The sequence below is a fragment of the Staurois parvus genome, unplaced genomic scaffold (genome assembly GCF_062004578.1).
Source record: "Staurois parvus isolate SC_StPar_1 unplaced genomic scaffold, SC_StPar_1.0 ptg000154l, whole genome shotgun sequence".
In the NCBI taxonomy this organism is placed as follows: domain Eukaryota; kingdom Metazoa; phylum Chordata; class Amphibia; order Anura; family Ranidae; genus Staurois; species Staurois parvus.
This window is the reverse complement of record NW_028317950.1, coordinates 24,163,092-24,190,719: the sequence shown is the minus strand read 5'-3', so window position 1 is coordinate 24,190,719 and position 27,628 is coordinate 24,163,092. Positions and strand designations below refer to the sequence as shown.

At 42.4% G+C, this 27,628-nt stretch overlaps 3 protein-coding genes across 4 annotated transcripts in view; 1 reads left to right on the top strand and 2 right to left on the bottom strand.

Moving 5' to 3' along the window:
• Positions 1 to 430: 430 nt before the first annotated feature.
• SFT2D3 (SFT2 domain containing 3) lies at positions 431 to 2,903 on the bottom strand. The gene has a single exon (XM_089675279.1). The coding sequence runs from the start codon at positions 2,458 to 2,460 to the stop codon at positions 1,846 to 1,848; it is 615 nt and encodes a 204-aa protein (XP_089531405.1). The 5' UTR covers positions 2,461 to 2,903; the 3' UTR covers positions 431 to 1,845.
• FTSJ1 (FtsJ RNA 2'-O-methyltransferase 1) lies at positions 2,554 to 22,510 on the top strand. Of its 2 annotated transcripts, none has more exons than XM_089675277.1 (11): positions 2,554 to 2,654; positions 6,376 to 6,504; positions 10,391 to 10,460; positions 12,805 to 12,904; positions 13,850 to 13,928; positions 15,102 to 15,154; positions 19,706 to 19,759; positions 19,858 to 19,960; positions 21,158 to 21,241; positions 21,399 to 21,502; positions 22,182 to 22,510. In XM_089675277.1, exons 2-11 carry the CDS (start codon positions 6,384 to 6,386, stop codon positions 22,395 to 22,397), a joined length of 984 nt encoding a protein of 327 aa, XP_089531403.1. In that variant the 5' UTR covers positions 2,554 to 2,654; positions 6,376 to 6,383; the 3' UTR covers positions 22,398 to 22,510. The 2 variants fall into 2 exon arrangements, with proteins under 2 accessions (XP_089531403.1, XP_089531404.1); XM_089675278.1 differs by having other exon boundaries at positions 2,638 to 2,658.
• Positions 22,412 to 27,628, bottom strand: part of LOC149463672 (organic solute transporter subunit alpha-like) — an 18,067-nt gene continuing 12,850 nt past the window's right edge. The window contains exon 7 of the mRNA XM_089675276.1: positions 22,412 to 26,426. Coding sequence (XP_089531402.1) covers positions 25,969 to 26,426 — 458 coding nt within the window. The 3' untranslated portion in view covers positions 22,412 to 25,968. The remainder of the gene's footprint in view (positions 26,427 to 27,628) is intronic.

Below are 27,628 nucleotides of genomic sequence, written 5' to 3'. Positions count from 1 at the left end.
TGATCCTTGTGTTCTGCAGAGAGAGAAGGCTCCCTGCTGGCAGAACACAATAGCCCCGCGGGAGGTAATCCCCAGTCAACATGGACCGTGGTTGCAGGAAAGAAAAGTACATGATCTATGGCTTGTCCCCCCCCCATTTTGCTTGTCATTTTCTTTTCCTACACCTGCTATTTTCTTATACAGAGCAGCTTATCACATGAACTTCTATTCACATTTAAATTATTTATTGGGAACTTTATCGGGTGTCCTCTTAAAACACATTAATTGCCTGCATTTAAACATATTTATATGAATTGTTTCACACAAATGTATATTTTTATGGTATTTCAGCACGCTATCTGGGTCCCACCTGGTGGGAGATTGATACTCCTATAAGGTGGGTGCTGCAGTTGTGTATACTATAATTATCTTGAACAATACAGTATACAAATTATTCTGAGGAATTGTTTTTATTAGTCTTTTTTTATATACAAGAATTGTAAAATATAGGATCTTTGCAAAGTGATTTAAATTACATAAAAAAACACAAACGAACTGACTGCATAAACATTCACCGTCTTCCAGTCAGTATTAAAAATAGGGACATAAAAACAGTAGTAAGTCTATGTAGATAGGTCTCTGTCAGCTTTACACACCTGGACACCACAATAATTTGCAATTTGCCCATTCCATGACATGAACTTTATCTTTAGGAGTAATGACTTGCTGAAAGACAAATCTTCTCGCTAGGCACAGGTTTCCTGGAGACTCCGTACGGCTTTCCACTAGGATTGCATTGTATTTATTCTTCTCTCAAAAGTCTGTGCTGACTTCTTGCAGAAGGGAGTAGTAGAATTCTGGGATAACCTATTTTCAGTTTGCTCCGGTCACAAGATCTCCGTGTCAGCCAGTGCCGGATGCAGAGAGGGTGCTCGACCACAGCTGGTTATGCCTGGAGCGGCGACATCATCAATAGGCTTACTATGGCCGATCCATTGTTGGTACTCCCTCCTCTCCCTGCAGTTGTTCTGGCTGACACAGGGGAGCGGGATCATATGACCAGACTGCAGTAGGCTGCAAATAGGCAATTATAGATATCTTTATTACACAGATTAGTAAGCATAGGTGTCAGGAGGGGGAAGAGGGCAGTTTTAATAGTAGTTAGTGTTGTCCTGGAATAAAATTTGACCATTAGAAGGGCCAATAGTTTTGTGCTTGGTTAATCCAGGAAGAGTCTCAGCCACAGCAATGCTTTTAAGTCAACTCAGGCTCACGCAGGAACTCACAGGAACCTCAAACAACACAGTAGGGCCCTTAGGCCAGCATGCGTCCCATGACAGTCTCTTGGTCACTGTTCACACCGACAGGAGCTTTGGAGACTCATTTTCAAAAATGAACACCAGAATCCTTAGTCCAGCATGAGTCCCATAGCAGTCTTCTAGTGTTCATGGACCAATCCTCACACTCGCAGGGCTCTGAAGACTAATTTCCTAAAATGAACAGAGCCTTAGTCCAGTGTGTGTCCCATAGCAGTCTCCTGGATTTTATGGGTTGCATTTTACATTGGTATGATTTTGGGGATTCTTTTTCAGAAGAGCAGAGCGCTTAGTCCTGGCATGGTTCCCGGTGGTCCCCTGGTGTTCATGGGTGACTTCACAAACTGGTAGGGTTTTGGAGACTCTCTTCCAAAAATGAACACCAGAGCAGAGTACTTAGTGAGGCATGGGTCCCATAGTGGTCTCCTGGTGCTAGAAGAGGACTTCTTACACTGGTAGGGCTTTGGAGACTCTTTTCCAAAAATGAACACCAGAACACTTAGTCAGGCATGGGTCCCACAGTGGTCTCCTGGCGTTAGAAGAGCACTTCTCACACTGGTAGGGCTTTGGAGACTCCTTTCCTGACCAGACTTCCACAAAGTCCACTGATATACCGTCTCCCTGCGGCCCCGCCTGGGAGCATCCCCAGCAGCAGGGCAGCTCCAGTGATGATCTGTGCGGCGGCCCCCAACACAGTGAGAGATGTACTGCGAATCCCCAGTGCGGAATACAGCGTCCCGCCAAGTGCCAACAGATACAGCAGGAACCATAGATCAGGCTCTCGGAGCAGTCGACTGGGGCCCCGCAGGAGGGCTGCGGCACACAGGCCAAGGAAGGACCCCATGGACCACAGCATGGCGAATTTTCGAGCGCGGAGCAGCAGCAGAGGCACATACAGACCTGCCAGGGCAAAACACAACGCAGCCATTCCTGCGCACAGCACAGCTCCAATCAGCCGCTGAGACCCTGACATCCCTGGCAGCAGAGGGTCTGGATCTACAGGAGTCCATGACCAGGACAATCCTGTGCTGGGAGGGGAGAGCCAGGCCTTCCATCCCCCTTCTGAGCGCTCCCCGGAGGATGAAGACACCGAGGAAGCACTGCCACTATTTCCAGCTTTATTCTGAGCCACGTACTCCTGCAACTGCCTACCAAGATCCGCCATGACGGCGACACTTCCGCCTTTGTCTCTTTGCTAATAAAGATTGCCCAGAACAAACAGGCCACCGTACATCGTTTTCGCCACTAGAGGCTCATATCCTATCGTTCTCGGCCATTTTGTTGGAGACCAAACAGGGTATTGCTGCGTGGTCTTTAAATTTGTCCGTCTGGCTGTTCCCAGCTCAGGTTCAGAAAGCGGTAGGTGAGTGTGCTGTGCAGGGTAAGGATCATTACAATTCCCACCCAATTCTGCTGCAGATGCTGAGCGGCAGCTAATGAGCTCCAGGGCCCTGTGGCCGCCTCACCTTTTCTTCTGTGTGACTCTACAGATCTCTGCAGCATTGAGGCAGACCAGAATTTTCTGTGACCTGAAGTCCAAATTTAGCTTTAGATAGATTGGGGAAGATATACCATTTCTGTCAGGTCTTTATTTCTGTCTGTGACTCCGTTGGTAATATTTTCCCTTCCTATCCTTGTGATGGCTGTACATGAAATAGATGGGGAGATTGTGGGCGGGGAGTGAGGTTGTCACCATGACAGGAAGTCATAGCCAGCAATAAAAACATGGCCAGAAGTTGTAAACTGTTTACCGTAAGGGATTTTCGCTAAGTTCCTGCCTTGACAGGACATGAGGGAAATCTCAGTTGAGATGTAGGTGGTAATAAGGGCACTTTCAGACTTCTTGTGCCCTCTAAAGAGTGATCCATGTTTGGATCACTTTTCCATTGCGGGGCCCTTCTGCAATTGCAACCCTTGCAACCCCTGTAGTCACGCCTCTGCCTATAGTGTTGGTCCAAAGGCTTCTTACCTCTGTAATTTAATTGACTGGAGTTGGGACCGCTGTAAGAAACTGCAAGCAGGCAGGCTTCTTATTATTGAAGAGACATGCAATGTCTCTTCTGCAATACAATGCACCTATATAAAAAGAAAAAAAGTGCCATTAATTAGGGGTGTAACCACCCATCAAAAAGCATTTCCCCGACTCACCAATAGTTAGATGTGGATTCTAAACCAAATAAAGCTTATAAGAGATTAGCAGCTGACAAGAGCAGACCTGCCAAAAAGACGGTATATTATGAATCCTATGCAGAGTAAATTATCACCATAAGTAATGGCTGCAAATATTTTTATTGAGATCAATTAGATCATGAAAAGGTTGGCATTGGAATCATGGGGTACACACTGTCAATCATAGAAATAAAATTAGTGAATAAAAACAAAAAACAAAAAAAAGTGTTCTGCGTTTTCACTTCGCTGCATCGGTATAGACGGCTAAAAAAGCCTAGATGAGTATTGGACAGAAAATCTTCTGTAAAAGTATTTAGGAAGTCCATAGCGGTTGAATCCAAGTTGGGTGAATCGTCACAATTTGGATTTCTTATTCTTTCTCTTCTATCTTGGAAGTGTCTACTTCCTTCATATATTCATCAATATGGAATGATGAGGAAATGAGTGATAAAACTCCTGGAGGATAAATGTACAATGAATAAAGAATCTTGGAATAGACACTTTAGGCATATATCTGCATCTAAAACAACAAGCTTGAATCCAATAGTAAAGAGTGGCTTCTAGAAAGGGAATATAACATTATAAATGTTATTACCTTCTTTGCAATTCATCATCATCATATAAGTTGGTAAAGAAAATTGCATTGTATATGGCCAGCTTCAGTCGGCTGATATTCCTTAAATAGGATGCATTCAGTGGATTCCAATAATGGTAAATCTATGATGAATAATAAAGGTATTAATATACAGAAATATCAAACATTACTTTGGGCAGTTCCAAAAAAGGAGATGGTTACCCTGATAAAGGTCATTATTGTTTCCACTTAAGACATGGATTATTGAGATCCGTTTTCAAAAAGATGAGAGGTATGGTTCCTCCTAAATGCCAAAAATTGTATATAATTGTAGGTAAAGCTTGAATTGCAATATTGCACTGGACAATTCTGTAAATAGCCTTCTGTAGGCTCCAAAAATTCCTCTTCTATATAAGAGCAAGGCGGTTCCTTTAGAAGGTTTTTGGATAAAAAGTCCCGTTTTCCATATAACAATGCTTATCGCAAACCAAAAAATCAGTTTTCACCTATGAAAGGCCCAAAAATGTCTCTATAAATAAGAGTGCTGGAAATCCTTTATGAGGTTCAGAACATAAAGTCCCGTTATTATATAGAGTGCAAGATATGACTTGGCTCTATTCAAAAATTTACTTGCCACCGGTGGAAGTGGTATATTGCCACATGTAGTTAAATGAACTCCTGGGAGTTATCCTAAGTACTGGCGGTTTCCGTCTTGCCCAGTGTTTATCCAAGATGGAGGCATATGGCGTGCCTCTTTCCCCTCATGGACATCGCATGACGAAGTCCACGATGATTGGCGGACAAAATGCGTCAATGTAGTGACATCATCACGTTCTGCACCCTTCCATGCTGCGATGTCCATGAGGGGAAAGAGGCATGCCATACGTCTCCATCTAGGATAAACACTGGGCAAGATGGAAACCGCCAGTGCATTCGCGACCGTGGCTATCAATCACCGGGTCCTGGCTGGTGATTACTTGCCGGCGCCCGATGATTGCCAGGCATCTCCGACTGGGGGGTGGGGAGAACTGTTTGTAAACAAAACCGTTATCTCCCCTGTCAGCTCCTGTACACTGCTTTGCATGGCTGTGCACAGCACAGCCATGCAAAGCAGTGTGCTTAAAGTGAAGCACAAACAAAGCCACACAGTGTAAAACAGCACACAGTTAACCATTTGATCGCCCCACATGTTAACCCGATCCTGCCCAGTGCCATTAGTACAGTGTCAGTGCTTTTTTTTTAGCACTGATCACTGTATTGGTGTCACTGGGCATGTCCGTGACACCAAGTCATTCCCCCCAGTGTCAAAATGTTTGCCGCAGTCCCGCTATAAGTCACTGATCGCTGCCATTACTATTGAAAAAATCAAAAACAAATTCCAGTATATATACCGCCATTCATAAACCAATTAATTTACATGTATTGGGATTTTTTTTTTTTTTAGCAAAGACATGTAGCAGAGTACATTTTGGCCTAAATATATGATGAAATTTGATTTTTTTTAAAAAAATTTTACTGGACATGTTCAATAGCAAAACGTAAAAAATATTGTTTTTCCTCAAAATTGTCGGTGTTTTTTATAGCACAAAAAATAAAAAACACACAGGAGATCAAATACTACCAAAAGAAAGCTCCTATTTATGGGAAAAAAAAGGACTTAAATTACATTTGGATACAGTGTTGCATGACCGTGCAATTGACAGTTAAAGTAACGCAGCGACGTATCGCAAAAAATGGCCTGGTCAGGAAGGGGGTAAATCCTCTGGAGGGCATGTGCTTAAATTGAATAAACAGGTGGGCAGTGCAGTGGCTGGTTAACAGTCTTGCTTTTCAGCTCTGGGTCTTAAAGAGACTGTCACTTTCCCTATTCAGATCTAAATGACAGGTTCTCATTTAAAAAAATTCCCCACCTATTGACAAACCCTTCCCCTGTACTTCATTCCTTTATTGGAGCTGGGAGTTCTAACCCTGTGTAAGCTCCATGTCAGATGGAATCAGAGCTTACACAGAGTTGACTACTTCTTCCTCCTCCTCACTTTACAGTGTTTGTGCCTTGCTGTTGGCCTCTAAGGCCTAATTGCTGTGTCCTGAAAGGAGGTCACATGCTTCCTCATTCCTGGAAATGCAGGTATTTTGTGAGGGCTGTAAAGAAACAATGGAGCAATGGGGGAGCATAGCCAAAGTGAGTATCAACAGGTTGTGAATGGACAGGATGACAGATTCTCTTTTATTTTGCCAAGGACAATATCTGCTTGAAGTTTGTATGCTCTTTCTGTGCTTTCTCTTACAGAGCTAAAGTGCACACCTCCTTATTGTTTTACACATTTTTCTCTATAGGATTCCTAATGGGGCGGTCATCGAAAGACAAGCGGGATATTTATTACCGCCTGGCAAAAGAAGAAGGCTGGAGAGCACGAAGTGCATTCAAACTGCTTCAGCTAGATGAGGAATACCAACTTTTCCAAGGTACTGCATTGTTAGAGCTTTTCCGATGTACTGCACAGTGTTAAGCTAATCACACATTTAGGTTTCTTTCATCTGGTCCGCTAAACAGCAGGGATGGAGTAGTGGAGTGTCAACTGCCAACTACTGTATTCACCCACAGCTTTCTGAATACCCAAACAGTGACTGCATCAGATAGGTTGGACTCTTCAGCTGGGAGAGGAAGGGGAAGCAGTACAGGCCAACAGGGTGTGCTAAATGCTTATGCGCTGACCAGGAACATGCTGATAGAAGGAGAGCACAGAGTGCACAGAAAGATAACTATCAGTCTGTTGCTGGGCCTTCACTCTCCAATCACAGGCTGGGGACAGGAATATAACCAAGCTGTACTGCTTGTATGCAGTAGAGAAAAGTCCGGTAACCACCCAGCTGTACTGTCTGATGGGGCTGTATGTTAAGGTATATATAAAAAAAAGTTGTTCAAGTATAAATTGAAAATGTAGCTAATTTAGAATTGGACTTACTAAACCTATATAACCAAACAAGATAGATAAAAATTATAGTGGGGTCCTGCTACCAAACAAAAGTTAATACATAGATCCATAGTCCTTAAGGGTAATAAATGACATAAAAATGCATCATTAATAATTCATAAATAGCCATTTGTTATAAAGTAAAGATAACATTGTCCTAAATATAACTGAACGCAGATGTGCACCTTCAGGCATACAAGAGCTACAGTGCAACATTTGAGTATTTAGTTGATGTAGAATTATCCAAATCCCAGAATGGGGTAATTCAATACAGATGCAATTGTAAACACTGTTATTATTATTATTATACAGTATTTATAAAGCGCCAATGGTTCGCTCAGCGCTGTACATTACAAAGGGGGACAGAAAATGTGAGAACAATACCAATACAATGCAAAACATGAGGGGATCGAGGGCCCTGCTCTTTCGAGCTTACAATCTAGGAGGGAGGGGATGGTGGCACAGGAGGAGATAGCTGCGGGGGATGGAGTGGTAGGAAGAGTGGAGGAGGTCGGCAAGTTAGCAGGGGGTGGGGTATTCTTCCCTGAAGAGATGGGTTTTCAGGGTGCGCCTAAAGGAGAGGAGAGTAGGTGATAATCTGATGGGTTGGGGCAGGGAGTTCCAGAGGATGGGTGACACCCTGGAGAAGTCCTGGAGGCGGGCATGGGAGGAGGAGACCAGGGAACTAGAGAGAAGGAGGTCTTGTGAGGAGCGGAGTGTGCGTGCTGGGCCGTACTTGGATATTAGGTCAGTGATGTAGTTCGGGGCAGTATGGTGGACAGCTTTGTACGTCAGTGTTAGGATTTTGAATTTGATCCGTTGCGCAATCGGAAGCCAGTGGAGGGATTGGCGGAAGGGGATGGCGGAAATGGAGCGGTTGGAAAGGTGAATGAGTCTGGCAGCCGTATTCAGGATGGACTGAAGCGGGGATAGCCAGCGGCGAGGCAGGCCAGTGAGGAGGGAGTTGCAGTAGTCGAGTCGTGATATGTTGAGGGAGTGGATGAGCTGTTTAGTGGTTTCTGGGGTTAGGAACGTGCGTATATTGGCGATGTTGCGGAGGTGGAGTCTGCATGAGTTTGTTAAAGATTAGACTTGGGGCTGGAAGGATAGGTTGGAGTCCAGAATGACACCAAGTAATCTGGCCTGTGGGGCGGATTTGATGGTGGCGTTGTTGGATGTGATGGAGAAGTCAATGGGGGTGGTGTCCGGGCTGGGGGGAAGACAAGAAACTCAGTTTTGGAGAGGTTCAGCTTAAGGAAGTGGAGCGACATCCAGTCTGATATATCGCTCAGTAGGTGTGTGATTCGGGCAGAGACCGAGGGGGTGAGGTGGGGGGTTGAGAGATAGATTTGTGTGTCGTCGGCATAGAGGTGGTAGTTGAAGCCGTGAGAGTGTATGAGTTGGCCAAGGGAGGAAGTGTAGATGGAGAAGAGAAGGGACCCGAGGACAGAGCCTTGAGGGACCCCAACAGAGAGGGGGAGTGAGGGGGAGGTGGTAGCATTATAGGTAACGCTGAAGGAGCGTTGTGACAGGTAGGATGAGAGCCAGGAGAGAGCAGAATCTCTGAGGCCGAGGGAGTGTAGTTTTTTGAGGAGGAGGGGGTGGTCGACTGTGTCGAAGGCCGCAGAGAGGTCAAGGAGTAGGAGCACTGAATAGTGGCCATTATGGCCCTCCAAGCAGAAAATCCTTCCCTATGGAAGATGAAATGAATAGCTCAGTTCATGCAATACCACCAGCATCCTTGTTGTACATTCAGGGACATGAGCATATGAAGGGAAATTACCTAAGACTGGAGCAGGCAGATTCTGGAGCAGTTGTGTATGGCCATGAATCAGTATCTAGATTTCATTTTCAAAGTTTGAAGCAGAACTAAACTCTCTTGTCCTTTATAGCCAAGGAAGCTTTCATTTTAGCCTCTGTTTGATCAGCATTTGCATGCTTCTTTTTGTGTGATACGTTATGACACCAGTCCTTTGATTGCATGATAGTTAAGTTGAAAGCACAAGTAAATGTGTCGATTATCATTCACAGCACGCCTTGAATGTAACTGGTTTGGGAAACAGTAAATTGGTGGGGTTTCAAAGAAGAGATTTATTTATTACAGGTACTTATATAGCGCTGTCAGTTTTCGCAGCGCTTTACATATATATGTTGTACATTCACATCAGTCCCTAACCCTCAAGGGGTGTACAATCTAAAGTCCCTAACTTCATACACATACTAGGGCCAATTTAGACAGGGTCTAATTAACCTACCAGCATGTCTTTGGAGTGTGGGAGGAAACTGGAGTACCCGGAGGAAACCCACGCAAGCACAGGGAGAACATGCAAACTCCAGGCAGGTGGTGCCATGGCTGGGATTTGAACCAACGACCCTAGTACTGCCAGGCGAAAGTGCTAACCATTTAGCCACTGTGCTGAAGTATGTAGGATTCTTTGGATAAAGAAGATTTATTCAATTTCAGATACCTCAGAACCACCAACAAAAGAAAACAGAAAATCACCAAATGTATCAAGATAACAGTAAGCCCAGGAAAGCAAATGCTACCCAAAGTGGACTTTTCAGTACCAACAACCCTAGTACTGCCAGGCGAAAGTGCTAACCATTTAGCTACTGTGCTGCCCAGATGAATTCATTTCATAACAGACTGTAAGCAGGAAGGCTTTTTATCATAGAAGAGACATGCAATGTCTCTTCTGCAAAACAATACTCCTACTTGCCTGCTCGCAGCCACCTGTGGCAATGTAAATTTAGCTTCACATGCGCAGCTCCACTTACAACAACAGTACAGTCACTGTGTGTTTGAATGGCTGACTTCTCTGCATGTTCAGGAGTTATGTCATCTGCTCTGGCCAATAGAAGGAGATGCCTGTGGACCAGCACCCAGGGAGAAGATGCCAGCGAGGGACCCAGACTGTTAGAGAGGAAGGAAGTGTAATACATTTACCGTATTTTTCGCCGTATAAGACGCACTTTTTCTTCCCCAAAACTGGGGGGGAAATGTCAGTGCGTCTTATAAGGCGAATATGGAGCGGCCGGTCCGGTTTTTCCACCGCGGCCGTGTCAGAATACCGGGCCGGCCGCTCAGCTCTGCAGCGGGACCTTACCTGTTCCTCTATCCAGCGGCGTGCTGTCTTCTCGGCTTCTGTAGTGTGGGCACTGGGCATGACAGCCGGGTGCCAAGTGCGCATGCGCAAGAAATCCTTTTACAACCACTTTAAGACTGAATTTACAGTGTTCTGTGTACATGTACTTGTAAGGGAGCAATCTTTATGGCTGGCTTGGTTTAGATAATATAATTTATAAATATCTGGAAATTAATGCCATTTGTCTGACATGAGACCATGGAAGTGACTTGAGATATGTCTGTCTTCCAGGTGTACAGAGAGCCGTTGACCTGTGTGCAGCGCCTGGCAGTTGGAGTCAGGTTCTCAGCAGAAAGCTCAGGTAACTGAATTTATATTTGCACACTAAGAAAAAACTACATACATTTGAAGGCCAGACTTATTTTTGTTATTTTTGGATAGAGTGTGGAAATGATAGAATCTGACTTTTATTGCTCTCTGAGTCTGTATTGTGGCGACTGCCCTACTCCCTGTTCAGTGACCACAAAGGAAGAGCTTATACTTGTAGTGCTCTAAGCAAAAAAGGAAGATGTATATTGTCCTGCTGATGCTCAAACATGGCCTCTCTGACCAAACCCCGGTGAGCAGGGTGAAACATGTCTGAGGGCTTGGCTTGTGGAGTCATGTAAGGCTGAGGCCATCTCACACATGTTAACAACACAGACTAGACTGGGAGAGCGGTGCTTTTTCCAAGTATACAATGGAAGAGAGGGAAAATTTTTCCAATGAGCATATAAATGATAATAATAGCCAGATAGAGGTTCTGTCAAAAACTAAAAGCACAATTTTTTTTTGTTTTTTAATCACTTCAAGTCCGGACACTTTTACCCCCTTCCTCTCCAGGCCAATTTTCAGCTTTCAGTGCTATCACACTTTGAATGACAATTGCGCAGTCATGCAACACTGTACCAATATGAATTTTTTAGCATTTGTTTGAGACAGATAAAGCTTTATTTTGGTGGTATTTATTCACCAGTGGGATTTTTTATTTTTTTTGCTATGTAAATGAAAAAGTCCAAAAATTTTGTAAAAAAAAGTGTTTTTCTTATAAAATTTTGCAAATAAATATTTCATCATAACTCTTGGCCAAAATGTATTCCGTTATCTTTTTAGTAAGAAAAAAATAACCCAAATTAGTTTATAACCAAAAATTATAATTTTTAAACTTTTTTTTTTTTACAGTCTTATTTTATTTTTTTATATTATTATTAATATTATTATTTTTTTACATACTGTCACCCTAGCAGTACAGTGTCACCATGGTGACACTGTACTACTTGTGGGGGCTGATGAAGATTTTTTTTTTTTTACACTGATTGCTTTTGCACCCATAAAGGCTGTAAAAACAATAATTTCTCCTTCTCTCTGGCTGCATTCTTGCAGCCATTGAGAATTACTGTGTGAGCTGTGATTGGTCACAGCTTGTCACATGGTACAAGGCTGTTGTGAATAGCCTTGTACCATGTGACATCTCTGATCATTCACAGATTTCACACATAGTAAGCAATGATGTCAGAAGTGACATCTTGCTTACTACTCTGCATGTGATCACTGATTGGCCAATCAGTGATCACATGATCGGGACCTCCCACAGAGGTCCCATCCAACGATCGGTGCTCCACTGTGTCCAGAGGACACAGCGGGCACCGGATCACGGTGCTGCGCGCTCCCAGGGAGCACGCACAAGCAGGGGGCGGGGAGGCCGTTTATAAACAGCCACCCGCCCCTGCACTGCCACCGTCCGGCTGTTTATATACAACGGCCGGATGGGAGGTGGTTAAAAAGGGCGATCACAAATGTCAAAGGATCAATATTACTAGTCATTAGGAGATGGTAACTCCTATCTTTGCTTTCCTGAACAGATATGGTGGCTGAAGATTCTTCAGCATCTGACACACTTTCAGGTGTAATGGATATTTAGTCTCACCCACCAAGCCCTGCGTCTCTATATGTCCTGTACAACCATAGCACAGGGATCTGACACAACTAGAAATGTATAGAAAGCTGACAATTCTTCAGCTGCTGTTGCTCTTTAAGAGATCGGAGGTAGGAGTGACCACTTATTGGGATGGTAAGTATTATTCAAGGTACTTGGGGAAAAAAAAAGTACAGCGCTATAAGAAGGTGATGATAGGGTCATTTTAAAACCAAACTCCAGCCAGAACTTGTTTTGGTGGCAACAGAGTCGCCCTAAAGTGGTAGTAAACTCCGCATTTTGATTTTTACCTACAGGTAACGTTTTAATAAGGCTTTCCTGTAGGTAATATGCGCACCGTTTAGGAGATATTCTAGTGAGCAGCAGCCGGTGACATCACTGGCGCATGTGCTCTGAAGGAACGGCATACCTGTGCCATTCCTTCAGAGCTGTGTGCCATGGCCAAGACTCCCTCGCATGTGAGGGAAATACATCATCATGGCTCAGCAATTTAAATGGTCGCAGCCCGCAAACCTGGAAGGAAGACCGGAAGATGGAAGCCTCTGCAGTGGTTACAACGAGCTACTGGAGGGCTTCTTTTCAAGGTAAGTCTTTCAGAATGTGCTAGTATGCAGTGCATACTAGCACATTATGATATTGCCTTGCAAGAAGAAATTTTTTTTTTTTCTTTTATTTTCTTGTCAAGGGTTTACTACCGCTTAAAGGAATATGTCTTTCCTTGTCTACTCAGGGCTAATGATGAGACGGCAGAAGTAAAGATTGTTGCGGTGGATCTACAGGCCATGGCTCCACTACCTGGAGTGATCCAAATTCAAGGAGATATTACCAAGGTACTGTCTGCTGTGAGAGACCAAATGCAACCTTCTGTTTTGTTTTGCAGAAACATCCATGTTGCTTATAGCAAACAATTAGTGATATCTTTTAACATATCTAATCTGGTCTGAAAACTTTGATTTCGGTTGCTATGGGTGGGAAAGAGCCTTTACAACCGTGGTCTCCAAACTTTGCCTTTGTCCAGCCTTTAGGGCACTATTCCTCCCACTGACACCAGCAAAGGGGCAATAATTTCTGCACTGACACCAACAATGGGGCAATATTCCTTTCACCGACATTAATGATGGGGTACTATTCCTCCCACTGACACCAATGATGGGGCGCTATTCCTCCCGCTGACACCAATGATGGGGCGCTATTCCTCCCACTGACACCAATGATGGGGCGCTATTCCTCCCGTTGACACCAATGATGGGGCGCTAATCCTCCCGCTATCACCAATGATGGGGCGCTATTTCTCCTGCTGTCACCAATGATGGGGCACTATTTCTCCCGCTGTCACCAATGATGGGGCACTATTCCTCCCGCTGTCACCAATGATGGGGCGCTATTCCTCCTGCTGACACCAACGATGGGGTGCTATTCCTCCCGCTGACACCAATGATTGGGCACTATTCCTCTCACTGACACCAATCAATGGGGCACAAAAGATGGGACATTTATTATTCCCACTGATGTCAAGACAATGTCTACTACCATTGACCATGGTCCAGCCCCCCTAAAGTCTGAAAACTGGCCCTTTGTTTATAAAGTTTGGAGACCTCTGCTTTAAACCAAAGGTGGCTCATAATGTTTGTTGGAGGTGAAGCACTATCCGTATCCAACAGAGCCAGGAAGGAAAAAGTAGACTAATCCTTGACATTTTTAATAACTTCCACCAAGAGGTGATAAAGAGTTATGTGGTCATTAACTGCAAATTATTCTGGTTTTTATTCTTTCAGGTTTCCACAGCTCATGAGATAATACATCACTTTGAGGGGCACCCAGCTGACCTTGTTGTGTGTGATGGAGCACCAGATGGTAATTAAGCACGTTGTCCCTAGCAACCTCTTAGCATGGTCGTCACTTGATTTCTGCTCTGTACAGGGGTCTAGTAATAAAGGTTGAAAACTCTCTGTTCCCCTTCTTTAATTCTTTTCATAGGAGCACTCAGAACTGGTGACAGAACAGCAATGCTAGGAACCAATCAGGCTCTATTATTTTGCATAGTGCAGTCAGTGAACACACTGTCAGTAGGAGAGAACAGAGTGATTACCACGTCCAGGGGCAGACTGACCATTTGGAAACTCGGGTACTGCCCGAGGGCCCGGGGTCCGTAGGGGGCCCCATGAGATGCCCCTGGTACCTTTTTCATAGGCTTTTTTGAGTTTGGGCAAGGACACAGGGGCCCCATGATCCCCTTATGCCCGGGGGCCCGATGAGCTGTCAGTCCGCCACTGACCACGTCTGAATGCTGCCTACATTTTTCTGTGCATTGACAAACTGGTGGGTCTTGGACCAATCTACTGCATAACTGCAGTCCATTCTGCAGAGAGTTTGGGAATCTGCCTATGCTGTATGACAGGGATACTTAAATCAGAAGACTGGCCAAACATCCAGTAAAACAAATTGGTTGCATTTTAAGTGTTATTTATCTACTTTCCTGGAGTGTAGCTGTACAGCCAGCTTCACATTTGTTGGGGCACACACTTTAATCTTAAGGTAGGTCATTTAATTCGAATGGACTACTAATGCAGCCTAGCATGGCCAAAGCTGCTCCTGATCCATTTTCTGGAAACAAAATGCACTGCAATGTACAGTGTTGTGCCACTGAAGCCCAACTGCGTTGCCTTTGTCTGTAGAGATTCCGTTCAAAACGAATGGTACCGAAGTGCGCCAACGTAAAAGTTTGGCCTCATTGGCGGTTTTTTGTTTTCCCATGTTCTGTTATTGGTAGTGTGTCTACTTTGTAGCTATCTTGTTATTGCACTGGATGGACATCAGATCTTACTATTTTTATGCAGAACCATAACCTAAACATTTTTTGAAGTAAAGGGTGGGATTGCAGGAAAACTAAAAGCACTCTTTGTAAATAGGCCTTACGGTGTCTGTCACATCACCCCTCCTGTTTGATAATTGGTGAGGGTTATATACTACATATGGCCATGTTTTTTAATGTATTATCTGTTTTTTGTTTTTTTTTTTGTCCTGTAGTTACTGGCCTGCATGACATTGATGAATACATCCAAGCTCAGCTTCTGCTTGCGGTGAGTCTAAGTCCACTTGTAGCTGAGTGAAAGTTACAGTAAATAATCTTATTTATAAATCGGTGTTATGTGCAGGATTGCAAAATTCAAAGATATTATAATACATTCATTTTTATTAGAATTATTTGTTATTAATAATAGGTAATTTTGGTTTATTCCACTGTACTGTGCACTGAACCTTATTTATCTTTGTAGTGACTCCCTCTCGCACTGTATGGGTTAAATGCTTGTTTAGCAAGTGAAGAAAGAATAAAAGTACAAATTCTTTCCATATTACTCACTCCCTCGGCTTACTTCTTTCTGTGCAATCATCCCCGAAAAGCCACTTCAGTTTGCTGTCCAGCTGTTTGCAGCTCTCTGTCTTCAGGTACCTGATTCAGGTATCAGGTACAATGCAGAATTAGCAGTTCTGCATTGTACGCAAGTGCGATGAGTGCCTGCCCACAGCTTAGGAGCAGAGGAGAGCACAGGGTTTTGGGTAGAGATGAGCGAATTTTTCAAAAATTCGATTCGGCTGATTCGGCGAATTCCAGGAAGAAATTTGATTCGATGCGAATTAATTCGCTACGAAGTTAACTTATAGAAAGGGTTTCTAGGCTTCAGAGAGCCTTTAAATTAGTGCAGAACACTGTACCTTTAATTTAAATGCCCTTGGAGATGAGGAAGGAGAAGGAGAAGGATGAGAAGAAGGAGAAGGATGAGAAGAAGGACAGTTCTGTGACAGTTTCTGTCTATTTCTGACAGTTCTGTGACATTCACTCCATACAGCGGTTTCAACCGCTGTATGGAGGGAATGTCCCAGAACTGTCAGAAATAGTCTATTTCTGACAGTTCTGGGACATGTATGGAGTGAATGTCCCAGAACTGTCAGAAATAGTCTATTTCTGACAGTTGTGGGACATTCCCTCCATACAGCGGTTTCAACCGCTGTATGGAGGGAATGTCCCAGAACTGTCAGAAATAGTCTATTTCTGACAGTTGTGGGACATTCACTCCATACAGCGGTTTCAACCGCTGTATGGAGGGAATGTCCCAGAACTGTCAGAAATAGTCTATTTCTGACAGTTCTGGGACATTTACTCCATACAGCGGTTGAAACATTGTATCTATTTGTTTCCATAAATGACATTCTGCAGATACACTTAGAGGAGCTCTGCAGATACACTTTTTGCCGGCTTGGAATTATTCTTATTTTCATCCTACTTCTTCTTCTTCTTCTTCATCCTCATCCTCTTCTTCTTCTTCTGAGGATGAGGATGAGGATGAAGAAGAAGAAGAAGAAGTAGGATGAAAATAAGATTAATTCCAAGCCGGCAAAAAGTGTATGTGCAGAGCTCCTCTAAGTGTATCTGCAGAGCTCCTCTAAGTGTATCTGCAGAATAGAGGAACTCTGCACATACACTTTTTGCCGGCTTGGAATTATTCTTATTTTCATCCTACTTCTTCTTCTTCTTCATCCTCATCCTCTTCTTCTTCTTCTGAGGATGAGGATGAGGATGAAGAAGAAGAAGAAGTAGGATGAAAATAAGATTAATTCCAAGCCGGCAAAAAGTGTATGTGCAGAGCTCCTCTAAGTGTATCTGCAGAGCTCCTCTAAGTGTATCTGCAGAATAGAGGAACTCTGCACATACACTTTTTGCCAGCTTGGAATTATTCTTATTTTCATCCTACTTCTTCTTCTTCATCCTCATCCTCTTCTTCTTCTGAGGATGAGGATGAAGAAGAAGAAGAAGAAGAAGTAGGATGAAAATAAGATTAATTCCAAGCCGGCAAAAAGTGTATGTGCAGAGCTCCTCTAAGTGTATCTGCAGAGCTCCTCTAAGTGTATCTGCAGAGCTCCTCTAAGTGTATCTGCAGAATAGAGGAACTCTGCACATACACTTTTTGCCGGCTTGGAATTATTCTTATTTTCATCCTACTTCTTCTTCTTCTTCTTCTTCATCCTCATCCTCTTCTTCTTCTGAGGATGAAGAAGAAGAAGAAGAAGAAGTAGGATGAAAATAAGATTAATTCCAAGCCGGCAAAAAGTGTATGTGCAGAGCTCCTCTAAGTGTATCTGCAGAGCTCCTCTAAGTGTATCTGCAGAATAGAGGAACTCTGCACATACACTTTTTGCCGGCTTGGAATTATTCTTATTTTCATCCTACTTCTTCTTCTTCTTCTTCTTCATCCTCATCCTCTTCTTCTTCTGAGGATGAGGATAAAGAAGAAGAAGTAGGATGAAAATAAGATTAATTCCAAGCCAGCAAAAAGTGTATGTGCAGAGCTCCTCTAAGTGTATCTGCAGAGCTCCTCTAAGTGTATCTGCAGAATAGAGGAACTCTGCACATACACTTTTTGCCGGCTTGGAATTATTCTTATTTTCATCCTACTTCTTCTTCCTCATCCTCATCCTCTTCTTCTTCTTCTGAGGATGAGGATGAAGAAGTAGAAGAAGAAGAAGAAGTAGGATGAAAATAAGAATTCCAAACCGGCAAGAAGTGTATGTGCAGAGTTCCTCTATTTCTGACAGTTCTCTGACATCTTCTTCACATGTACAGCGGTTGAAACATCTGTATCCTAAATGGAAACTAATAGATACAATGTTTCAACCGCTGTACATGTGTTCCTTCTGTCAGAGAACTGTCAGAAATAGCGGAGCTCTCTGCAGGGACACTTTTGCCGGCTGATCGGGAAAAATCCGATTCGCGCACCCGAAGTAGGCAAATATTCGGATTCGACGCGAATCGAATTTTTCCTGAAATTCGTATCGAATTCCGGTTCGCCTGGTTCGATTCGCTCATCTCTAGTTTTGGGGAAGTGAGAGATAAAGTAAGTATTTGTATTTATTATTTTCACCCCCTAGCCAAGTAATCATTTAACCCATGTAGTGGGGTCCACCACAGCAGCCCAGAGTGTGGATTTACAGCAGTCTTACCAAAAAGAAACAAAAAAAACGTATCCTACTTGGTCAATAAAATTGTAAATATTATATCAGACTGGGTGGGAGTCATCAACAATAATCACAATCCACCAAAAGAATATATCATAAAAATGGACTTCATGGCTCTATACCAATCCCAGATTTTTACACCACTATTACTTTGAACCTGATGGTAAAGGTTAACAAAATAAAGATTGATTTTTCACAGATGTCCTTTTAAATTCTTGATTCATTTTTATAAAAGACAAACATACATAGGTATGCACAAACTCATCCATAGTAATGATAAGAGGGTTCCAAAACAGTCCCTCATAGTGCCCATGAAATGTATGATGTAGATAAAGCCATATATGTATAGATTGTGGAAGTCCCAATATACTTATCAGTCCATCAGATCATTCCATCATATTGAGGGGTCCATGGTGGATGTAGAGGAAACAGCCTGATCGGTTTTGTCGGTTCCAAGCACAGCTCTGATGCAGCCAGTTGGAACCGGCGAAACTGGTCAGGCTGTTTCCTCTACACCCTCCATGGACCCCTCAATATGATAGAATGATCTGATGGACTAATAAGTATATTGGGACTTCCACAATGTATACCTATGTGGCTTTTTCTGCTTTGTGTACATCATACATTTCACGGGCACTGTGAGGGACTGCTTTGGAACTCTATCATTACTATGGATGAGTTTGTGCATACATATTTTGGATGCCTGTGCAAGGGAGGTATGAAGGACACATTTCTCCTCTGCTAATACATCACTTTCCTCCTCTGGACCACAGTGTATACTTTTGTAGATGACGGATGTCAAAAATTCTCTAGCCTTTGCTTCATATCCAATAATGTTGGAATTCATCTACTTTTGGATATCTGTGTGAGGGAGGTGTGAGGAGACTAGATAAAACATAATCAGTGAGCTATTCATTCACCCATTGCTTCCCCCTCTGGACCACAGTAACAATTTTTCTTTATATACTGGATTGCTGGAACCACATTTACATCTATGACATCTTCGTCACATACCTTGGACTAACCATTGTTCTTCTGGACTTTTTGTGTTGCTTAATTTGTACTCATCCTTTTTCACAAATTGCAACCTTTAGGTCCATTAGTCTTGGACTGTGCCCATCTTATAGTAGGCGGCCAATTCATTATAAAGCTAATCACTATATATATATATATATATATATATATTGGGGATATGGTGGGTGTTCCGGTGTATGTTAACTTATTGGGTACCATTTATTTGTCTTGTATAAAAATGAATAAGGATTTTAAAAGGACATCTGTCAAGGAACAATCTTTATTTTGTTCACCTTCACCACTGGGTTCAAAATGATAGTGGTGTAAAAATCTGGGATTGGTATAGAACCATGAAGTCCATTTTTATGATATATTCTTTTGGATTTACAGCAGTCATCTTGGTCCTTATTGCAGACCATCTCTAATAAATGAATAAACACAAATAGGGCTCATGTATGAAGGTATCTGAAAGAATTTCCATCTGATAGCTATGTTGAAGTATTTTTCTATTATTTATATAATATTTCTATTAAGAATTGTAAGCAGGCTACAAGTTTGTCTTATGCAGCAAGAATTTATTTTTCATAGTGTTTGTTTTACCACAGGCTCTGAACATCACCACTCATGTCCTAAGAAAAGGAGGGACATTTGTAGCTAAGGTGGGTACTATGATAAGAATTAACTTTTTTTTGTCTTCGCACAGTTACAAATAAATAGGAAGTGGTTTGATGAGTAAGGTGGGGTCTTCTGTTTTAAGATATTTCGGGGGAAAGATGTCACCTTACTATACTCCCAGCTAAAGATCTTCTTTCGAGATGTGACATGTGCCAAGCCCAGAAGTAGCCGAAACTCCAGCATTGGTAAGTGGCATTTGTGGATTTGATTCAGAGACGGAGGTTTGGCAGAGGTGGAGACTGAGCTGTTCGTTATTTATTAGCAAACTGGATGTTGGGTTCAAGGGCACATGTGACACTGGCTAGTGCCTGCTACTTCGTGACTCCCAGAAATGCTACTCCTAGAGCAGAGTCCCAATCCGCTACATTGTGCACAGTGCTATACCTCACCAGAACTAACACAACTTACCAGGAAATGGGCAGTTCAGCTTTCAGACCTTAGTTGGAGCCAAAATTTTAAATCCTGCAACGTTCATTAAAAGATTACCTGGTGATCCCGCAATGCTGGTCCATGTCCTGCCATTTTCTGTTAAAGAGTGACAATGCAGTGTCCCTGTCTTTCCAGCTGTGTCCTTGTTGTCACCCTAGTGGAAGAATGTCAGCAGCACACCAAGGAATCCTCAGAAAGGTCCAAAGCTTTATCCAGTGATCACATAATATATACCGTGGCAACGTTTCAAAGCCATGCAGGGCCCCTTCGTAAAGCAAGTGCTGTCACCCTGTCACACATGTATCTAATGGAGAGTGCAAGTGGCTGTTTCAACACACATCACACAGGCATGGTCCACTGGCGGAAAACTGGTCCTGAAAATGGCATGCAGCCATCGCTGGGGTGCATGACAGAAAGTGGCTTTAAAGACTGGCAAAAGGATGAATAAAAGTATTTTAGTAAGAAAAAATGTTTGTCATTCAGTTAACGTTTACTGCTATTTTAAATTCGAGTTTCCTACACTGCTCATGGACTCATTGGTGAGACCTTTGAGCTGATTTCCCGACTATGCAATATTACGGTTCCCACCTTCCCTACGGGATGTTTGATTTAGTCTATGTTGAGTAGAATGTAACAGGAGTAGGTTGAACACTCCAGCTGCATTCACACTTTTTTTTTTTTACATTTGAGTGGTTTTGGAGCTTCAAGCTACAAATCTCTAAAGTGTGAATGCAGCTTCAGAGGTTGGCTGGAACTCCCAGGTGGACGGGAACAAAGTTAGAAGTGATTGCATGGTGACCTTGCTGTTGGAGTAGCCAAGACATTTAAGAAGCCAGATGTTAACTCAGGCCCTCAAGCTCCCTCTACAACTAAAATAACACGTTTGAATGGACTAAACCTTTAACTTTCTCTTTATGACTTATTTTGTTGTCATCATGTTTTTCCTTCAACAGAAGCGTTTGTAGTGTGCCAAGGTTACAGTCCACCAGATGGCTACATACCAAATATGTCCAATCCCCTTCTGGACCACTGCTATGGTGAGTGCAGCTTATACAGGTCCTAAATCTGGATGTTGAAGGCGTATGAGTACCAGACCCAAAATTGAGTATTTATTCCTTTAATGGAATTGAATATGAGTTCAACAAAGTAGCACATTTTCAACTAAGATGTATTTTTGGTCTTTTCTTTTCTTAGATGTTAATTTTAACCAGCTAGTAGGTCCTAACCGGGTTATTGTGCCTTTCCTGGCTTGTGGAGACTTGAGCGCCTACGACTCTGACATGACTTACCCTCTTCAGGTAAATGGCTACAGTAAATTTCCATACTGGACATAGTAACAGGTTCATTTTACTTTATGAATTATAAGCAACTTCTTCCATTCAATCCCAAGCTGCTTTGATTCTCTGCCTAGTCTGCCTGAGAATGTGCACAATCCTCCCACTGCCACATTACAGAACTTGGAATTGTCAGTTGGCAGCCCAAACACCAGCTGCTGCATTGTGGGATAGCAACGCTCCCCCATACCCAAAAGTACTGATTGTCTCCCAGGCAGAGCAGCAATGAGTTGGAGAAGGAAGGGAGTGGAAAGAAAGCAGGTATCTGCTGCTTTATTGTTCCATTCAGTACCGTGAACGTGTTCCCTATTCAGTATGAGCAGACTGCTGGTGCACCTTAACCTGAGCATCAGCATACCCTTGTCTCTAAATCCCTATGGCTGTGAATATCCATGTTTTAAGAATAGCTCTAAATCAGTCACAGATTTGTACACCATAGAGAAAAGCTTGATGGGAAAAAAACTTGTGACTGGAAATATAACAGGCAAAAGAGGATTTTTATAGGTATGAATGGGCAATTTAATTAGAGATGGAGGGGCAGATAAAAAGGGAATCAATTATACGGGTTTAAACTGTAGTTTGTTTTATATTTTTCTACTGTGATGACCTCACACATGATTTTGTTTAATTCTATTTTTGGTAGTTGGACACGGGTAAAGAATACTGCTACATGCCCCCAAACCAACCCCCCATTCAACCACCCTACCAAGAGGCATGCTTCTTAAAAAAGAACAATTTACTTGCCAAGGAACAACCGCCATCTCTGCTGAATCAGCCCACCTTGGCAACTGCTAAAGAAGAAGAAGATAATGCAATCTGTGAAGGTGGGGCCATCCATAAACTCAACATCTCCTCCTGATAAAGTCACGGTCGTGCAGAATTTTAGGTTTTATTGCTGTATCTTTTACACAGAGAAACCATTTTTTTTATTTATTACAATTTTTAAATGTATAAAATAAAACTTTAACTGTGTTTATAAAGTCTTGGTATGTTCCCTTGCAGGAAAGAGTTGACCCCTAATAGAGGAAGGACAAAAAAGCATAGTAATCAGTTAGGGTGTGTCCACAGCAACCAAGCAGGTTGGGTGTAATATATTTTGAGATTGTAAAAAGGGAGATTTGCAGCACACTCTCCTTCCTGTAATTTGCTCCAGGGTTTTAAAATGCGGCTCCACTTAAACTTGATATTTACGTGTTGCTTGCAAGTGTATTTACATGCCAACTTCATGTATTTCTGAGGGACTGTCTTGAAGGTGAGAAATCCTGAACAAATTTGCTATTCCCAGCCACTTGCTCCATCACTTCTAAGCTACAAAATTAACAAAGATTGGGTAGTGCTGTCATGAAAATTCCATAAAGATTGAGGAGTGCTGCTGTGACAGAGATCTTGTTAAAACCCAATTCCAGCCAGAACTTTTTTTTTTATGTTTTGGATATAGAGGGGAGATTCCCCTCTAGGCTCAGGTGAGGGGTATCATGGCTTGTTCACACAAAATCCATTGATAAATATGGTTCCAACCAAGATCACATCAAATATCCTTGTCTTCAGTTGTGTCAGTTTAAAACAATGTCCTCTAAGTGCAGTGGGTTAAAAAAGAAAAATACTTTGGTTCTTGATGTTAAAAAGAAAACAAAAACACACCATCAATGAAATGCAACATATTTGAATGGATACTCCGTCAAACAGGATATAATAGGGAATTTCCTTTCCACAATTACAACATTTATCATTAAGGTTCTAACATTTCAGTGTTTTATGCAAAGCAAATAAAATGTTTTTCTGGAGTTGGGTGGAAGCATGGAAACATATTGTTCCATTAATCGCGTACAAGCTCTTGAAGTGATTGCAGTAGTGGAAACTGTGGTGGGATAAACAGAATTTACATGTCATGTTTAGGAGTGTCTCTTTTGCATACATTGGAGTTTCTTTCAACTAATCCACAGTCAAAATGACCCCTCCAGTAAGGTAGTACAAAGTGCAGTAACCATACCATCAGATTTTGGCTCTCAGAAGCTAGATGAATTTTAAATGTGTTTTACATCTTCTTTGCAAACACAAAATCGAGCTACATGCATCAAATTTTCTTTTTGTTGTTATTGAACAAAGACCAGAAGCAAATGTGGCATCATTCAAAAGGAATTATTCCCTTATATGCTCAAATGTAACAATTAGATCTTGGGATATCCAAATCAATCTGGTCTTTTATTGTAAACAATTTTGTGTTTGGTTGTTGCTGGAGACCCAGAAACAAAATTGTACTATATTGCAGCTTACCTGTCATTAGATGTGGTGACTGCATTAGTTTCCTATTTATTTTTTTCCCTAATTCTATTTTAACTTGGTAATCCTCAGAATAACACATTTTCTGTCCTAAGGTAGCTGTGCTCACTCGCTCCACTCCATCTATGGAGAAAGACAATTTTGTCACACTAGGACAGGACTACAAACATGTCTTCTTCTCCATCTCCATTACAGTGAGTGAGGGAATAATGATATTATATTAGGTGGTGTTTTGGAGGCAGAATCATCTGCTTACGTCTTGTATGTCCTGAGGCCCTTCAGCGGTGGGTTCTATTCCTGACAATTTCTGCTGCCTTCTAAGTGTCCCCACTCCTCCTGCTTTGAGCTTCAGTGTTTAAAATAAATAGAAGCCTACCATTTAGGTAAGCTAAAAAAAAAAAATAATCAGCACAAGGTCAGTGCATTTAATGAGAAGTGTCCCCTGTGCTGGGGCTAGGTTGTCCTAATTGAAATATGAAGTCCTCTGCCACCTCCTTACCACCAAAACTATAATCGTCCAGGGCTGTGTGGGGTTATTACAAGTGTTGGACCTGTCACAGATGCTTGTCAAGAGTGTGGACTATGCTGTCCCTTCCCATTCCTCTTGACCATTGATAGAAATAGTTATATTGCTTCCATGAATGAAAAACGATTTATGAAGGGAGGACAGGTGGATGAATGAAAGGTCCGTGTCCTCTATTGATAAAGCACTTTTTATTCATGGAAGCTATAGTACAGCTTCTATAAGTGGAGGATGGGGTAGAAAGGGCGGGTGTATTTGGCACTCTTGACAAGTGCCTGTGACAGTGCCAGCACTTGTTTTAACACTGCAGCACCAGAAAATTAGAGCTGCATGTGTATTGAGGGAAGGGGGGGTCAGAGGACTTTAGATTTCAACTAGGACAGCCAGAGTCAGCACAAGGGACAGTTCTCATTAAATGCAAATACTGTCCCTTGTGTCGATTTTTATACAAAACAAATTTACCTAAACCATAGGGCCGGTTTACATGTGTGTGGTGCTATTTTGGTCCATCACATTTTATTTTACACACTTTTTTAGAGATACAACCATTGAATTCGTGAAAATGTGATGCGCCAAAAACACAATGCACACATGTGATCTGGCCCTAAAGCATAAAAAAAAAAAAATCAGCAGCTGTGCAGACCTGAGAATTCAGCATACTGGTTTCACAACTGGAGACCCTGAGAATTATAAGAAGCTGTTAGGTGAATTAAAGGATCTAAACAAAACAATAAAATGTAATTTCAGGTTGACGGACTCTTTAAACTCCTGCACTACCGGATTTCCTTTTTTGTTATAAAATATATCACATCGCTAACATAGGTAGTGCAAGGGTGGACCAACTGAAACAAAATCTCTTGGGGTTACTGTACTTTGCATATTACACTTTGTACTATGACAGAAAATCTGTCACAAGCCTGAGAATTTCAAACTGAGCATGTGATAAAAGAAAAATCCATAAAGCAGTGGTCACCTTCATTAAAAATCACAATGATCGCTAGATCCAGAAATATAGGCTGCTGATACTCTCTTTAGGTCAGCAAGGCTATCAGTCATTTTGAATTACCTATAGGAAGACTTGGAAAGTGTAAGGGGTGGAGCCAAGCTAATTTTTTTTTGGGGGGGGGGGGGAAGAGTCTAGATTTACATATCTAGTTCTGCTGTTTTTATTGAATGTCTTTCTATTAAAGTGGAGCTCCACCCAAAAGGGGAAGTTCCACTTTAACGCTTAGTCCCTTGCTCCTCATTAAGAATTGGCAGCTTTGGGGAGCGGGTACCTGATTTTGACAGATATCCCCTCCCATTCCAGCTGTCTAGGCCATCAGAAGCGCAGTCTTCTAGGACACATGACCGGTCCCAGCACCATATACAATACGCAGCGCTACTCGTGCTTGCTCAGTGGGCACCTGGCACCAGGAATAGAGGACAACTGGTGAACCCGGCTGTGGTGAGCACACTACTGGATCGAGGGACAGATGAGTGGCTGTTTTTTTAAAAGTCAACAGCTACAGTTTTTGTAACTGCTGACCTTTTTATATTTCACAGGAAACTGGCTTTAAATATTTTATCACATGCTTATTTTGTATATACAGTATTGGAATATTTTCAACCAGAAAATATTGAGCTCCTATACTACTGTGGCATCATCAATGTAATTAATCTGTGCCTGTACTTGAAGTCTATTTTTGCCAGAAATGGATGCCTTTGCCACATCAGACACATCACGTGCCTGTGGCAGGTTCATGTTTCCCAGCTCCAGTCCATTGCTCCGTGTCGTTGACTTGACTTTGCTGTTATACATCGGAATGGCCCCATTCTCCTGAAGGAAGTCATACTTGTCAAGTGGAGCATGTTCTATGTGGCACAAAGTCTCATCTCCTTCACTCATGTAAGCCGCGTTGATGCCAACACCTTCATCCTCAGACAGGCTGTACAGATCAGCGAATGCGGTCTGGGAAGATTTGTTATGCAACACTTCCTGGGCCAGTGACTCAGCTTCTCGACACGGCTCCACTCGGCAGAAGCAATAGCGGGCAAACAAGCTGATGAAAAACATCTCTAATGTGATCGAGTAATTGTAGATGGCTGTGGAAATAGCACAAATACAGGTCACAGCTAGTAAGCATGTCTCAAGATCATATCGACTAACTAACCACTAAATATACAGCTGAAAAACATATTTGGGAACTGTTACCAAAATGATTTGCAATTGTGACCATCTTTATCTGAGATTTACAGAGAGTACAGCTAGGTATGACCTGATTTTTCTCTACTACAGGTAAGCAATCCAGCTTTGATTATCTCCATACCAGCAGACTAGAACCCTTTATTAGGTGTTACACAGCATTTCATTTAGCATTATGAATTTTACGTCTGGCTGAAAAAAAAAACAAAAATCCATCCAGTTCAACCATAAAAAAAAAAAGTTATCCTACACCCACAGTTGATCCAGAGGAAGGCAAAAAACCCAGCAAAGCATGATCAAATTTGCTCCTGCAGGGGAAAAAATTCCTTCCTGATCCCCCGAGAGGCAATCGGATATTCTCTGGATCAACTTTACCTATAAATGTTAGTATCCAGTTATATTCTTTGTATCCAAGAAAGAATCCAGGCATTTTTTAAAGCAATCTACTGAGCTGGCCAAAAACAACTCTTGAGGGAGTCTATTCCACATTTTCACAGCTCTTACTGTGAAGGAACCTTTCCGTGTTTGGAGATTACATTTCTTTTCTTCCAGACGTAAAGAGTGCCCCCTTGTCCTCGGTGTAGAATTATTCACCCTGAGGTCATCACAGAGTTCACTTTATGAACTACTGATGTATTTATACATGTTGATCATATCCCCCCTTAATCTCCTCTTCTCAAGAGAGAATACATTCAGTTCCTTTAATCTTTCCTCATAGCTGAGCTCCTCCATGCCTCTCATCAGTTTGGTTGCCATTCTCTGTACTTTCTCCAGTTCCCCACTGTTCTTTTTGTGAATTGGTGCCCAAAACTGAACTGCATATTCCAGATGAGGTTTTACTAATGATTTGTACCGGGGTAATATGATATCTCTCTCTCTGGAGTCTATACCTTTTTTAATATAAGAGAGGATTTTGTTCGCTTTAGAAACCACAGCTTGGCATTGCATGCCATTATTAAGCTTGTGATCTACCAGAACCCCCAGATCCTTCTCCACTATTGATTCCCCCAGTTGTACCCCCCCCCCCCCCCAGTATGTATGATGCATGCATACTCTTAGCTCCCAAGTGCATAACCTTACATTTCTCAACATTAAACCTCAT

Excerpts from the sequence above, each read along its gene's own strand:
- SFT2D3 (XM_089675279.1), bottom strand. The coding sequence starts at position 2,460 with ATGGCGGATCTTGGTAGGCAGTTGCAGGAGTACGTGGCTCAGAATAAA.
- FTSJ1 (XM_089675277.1), top strand. The coding sequence starts at position 6,384 with ATGGGGCGGTCATCGAAAGACAAGCGGGATATTTATTACCGCCTGGCA. Across the intron at positions 10,461-12,804 it reads GTTCTCAGCAGAAAGCTCAG|GGCTAATGATGAGACGGCAG; the intron begins GTAACTGAATTT and ends TTGTCTACTCAG. Across the intron at positions 21,242-21,398 it reads CCTTCTGGACCACTGCTATG|ATGTTAATTTTAACCAGCTA; the intron begins GTGAGTGCAGCT and ends TTCTTTTCTTAG.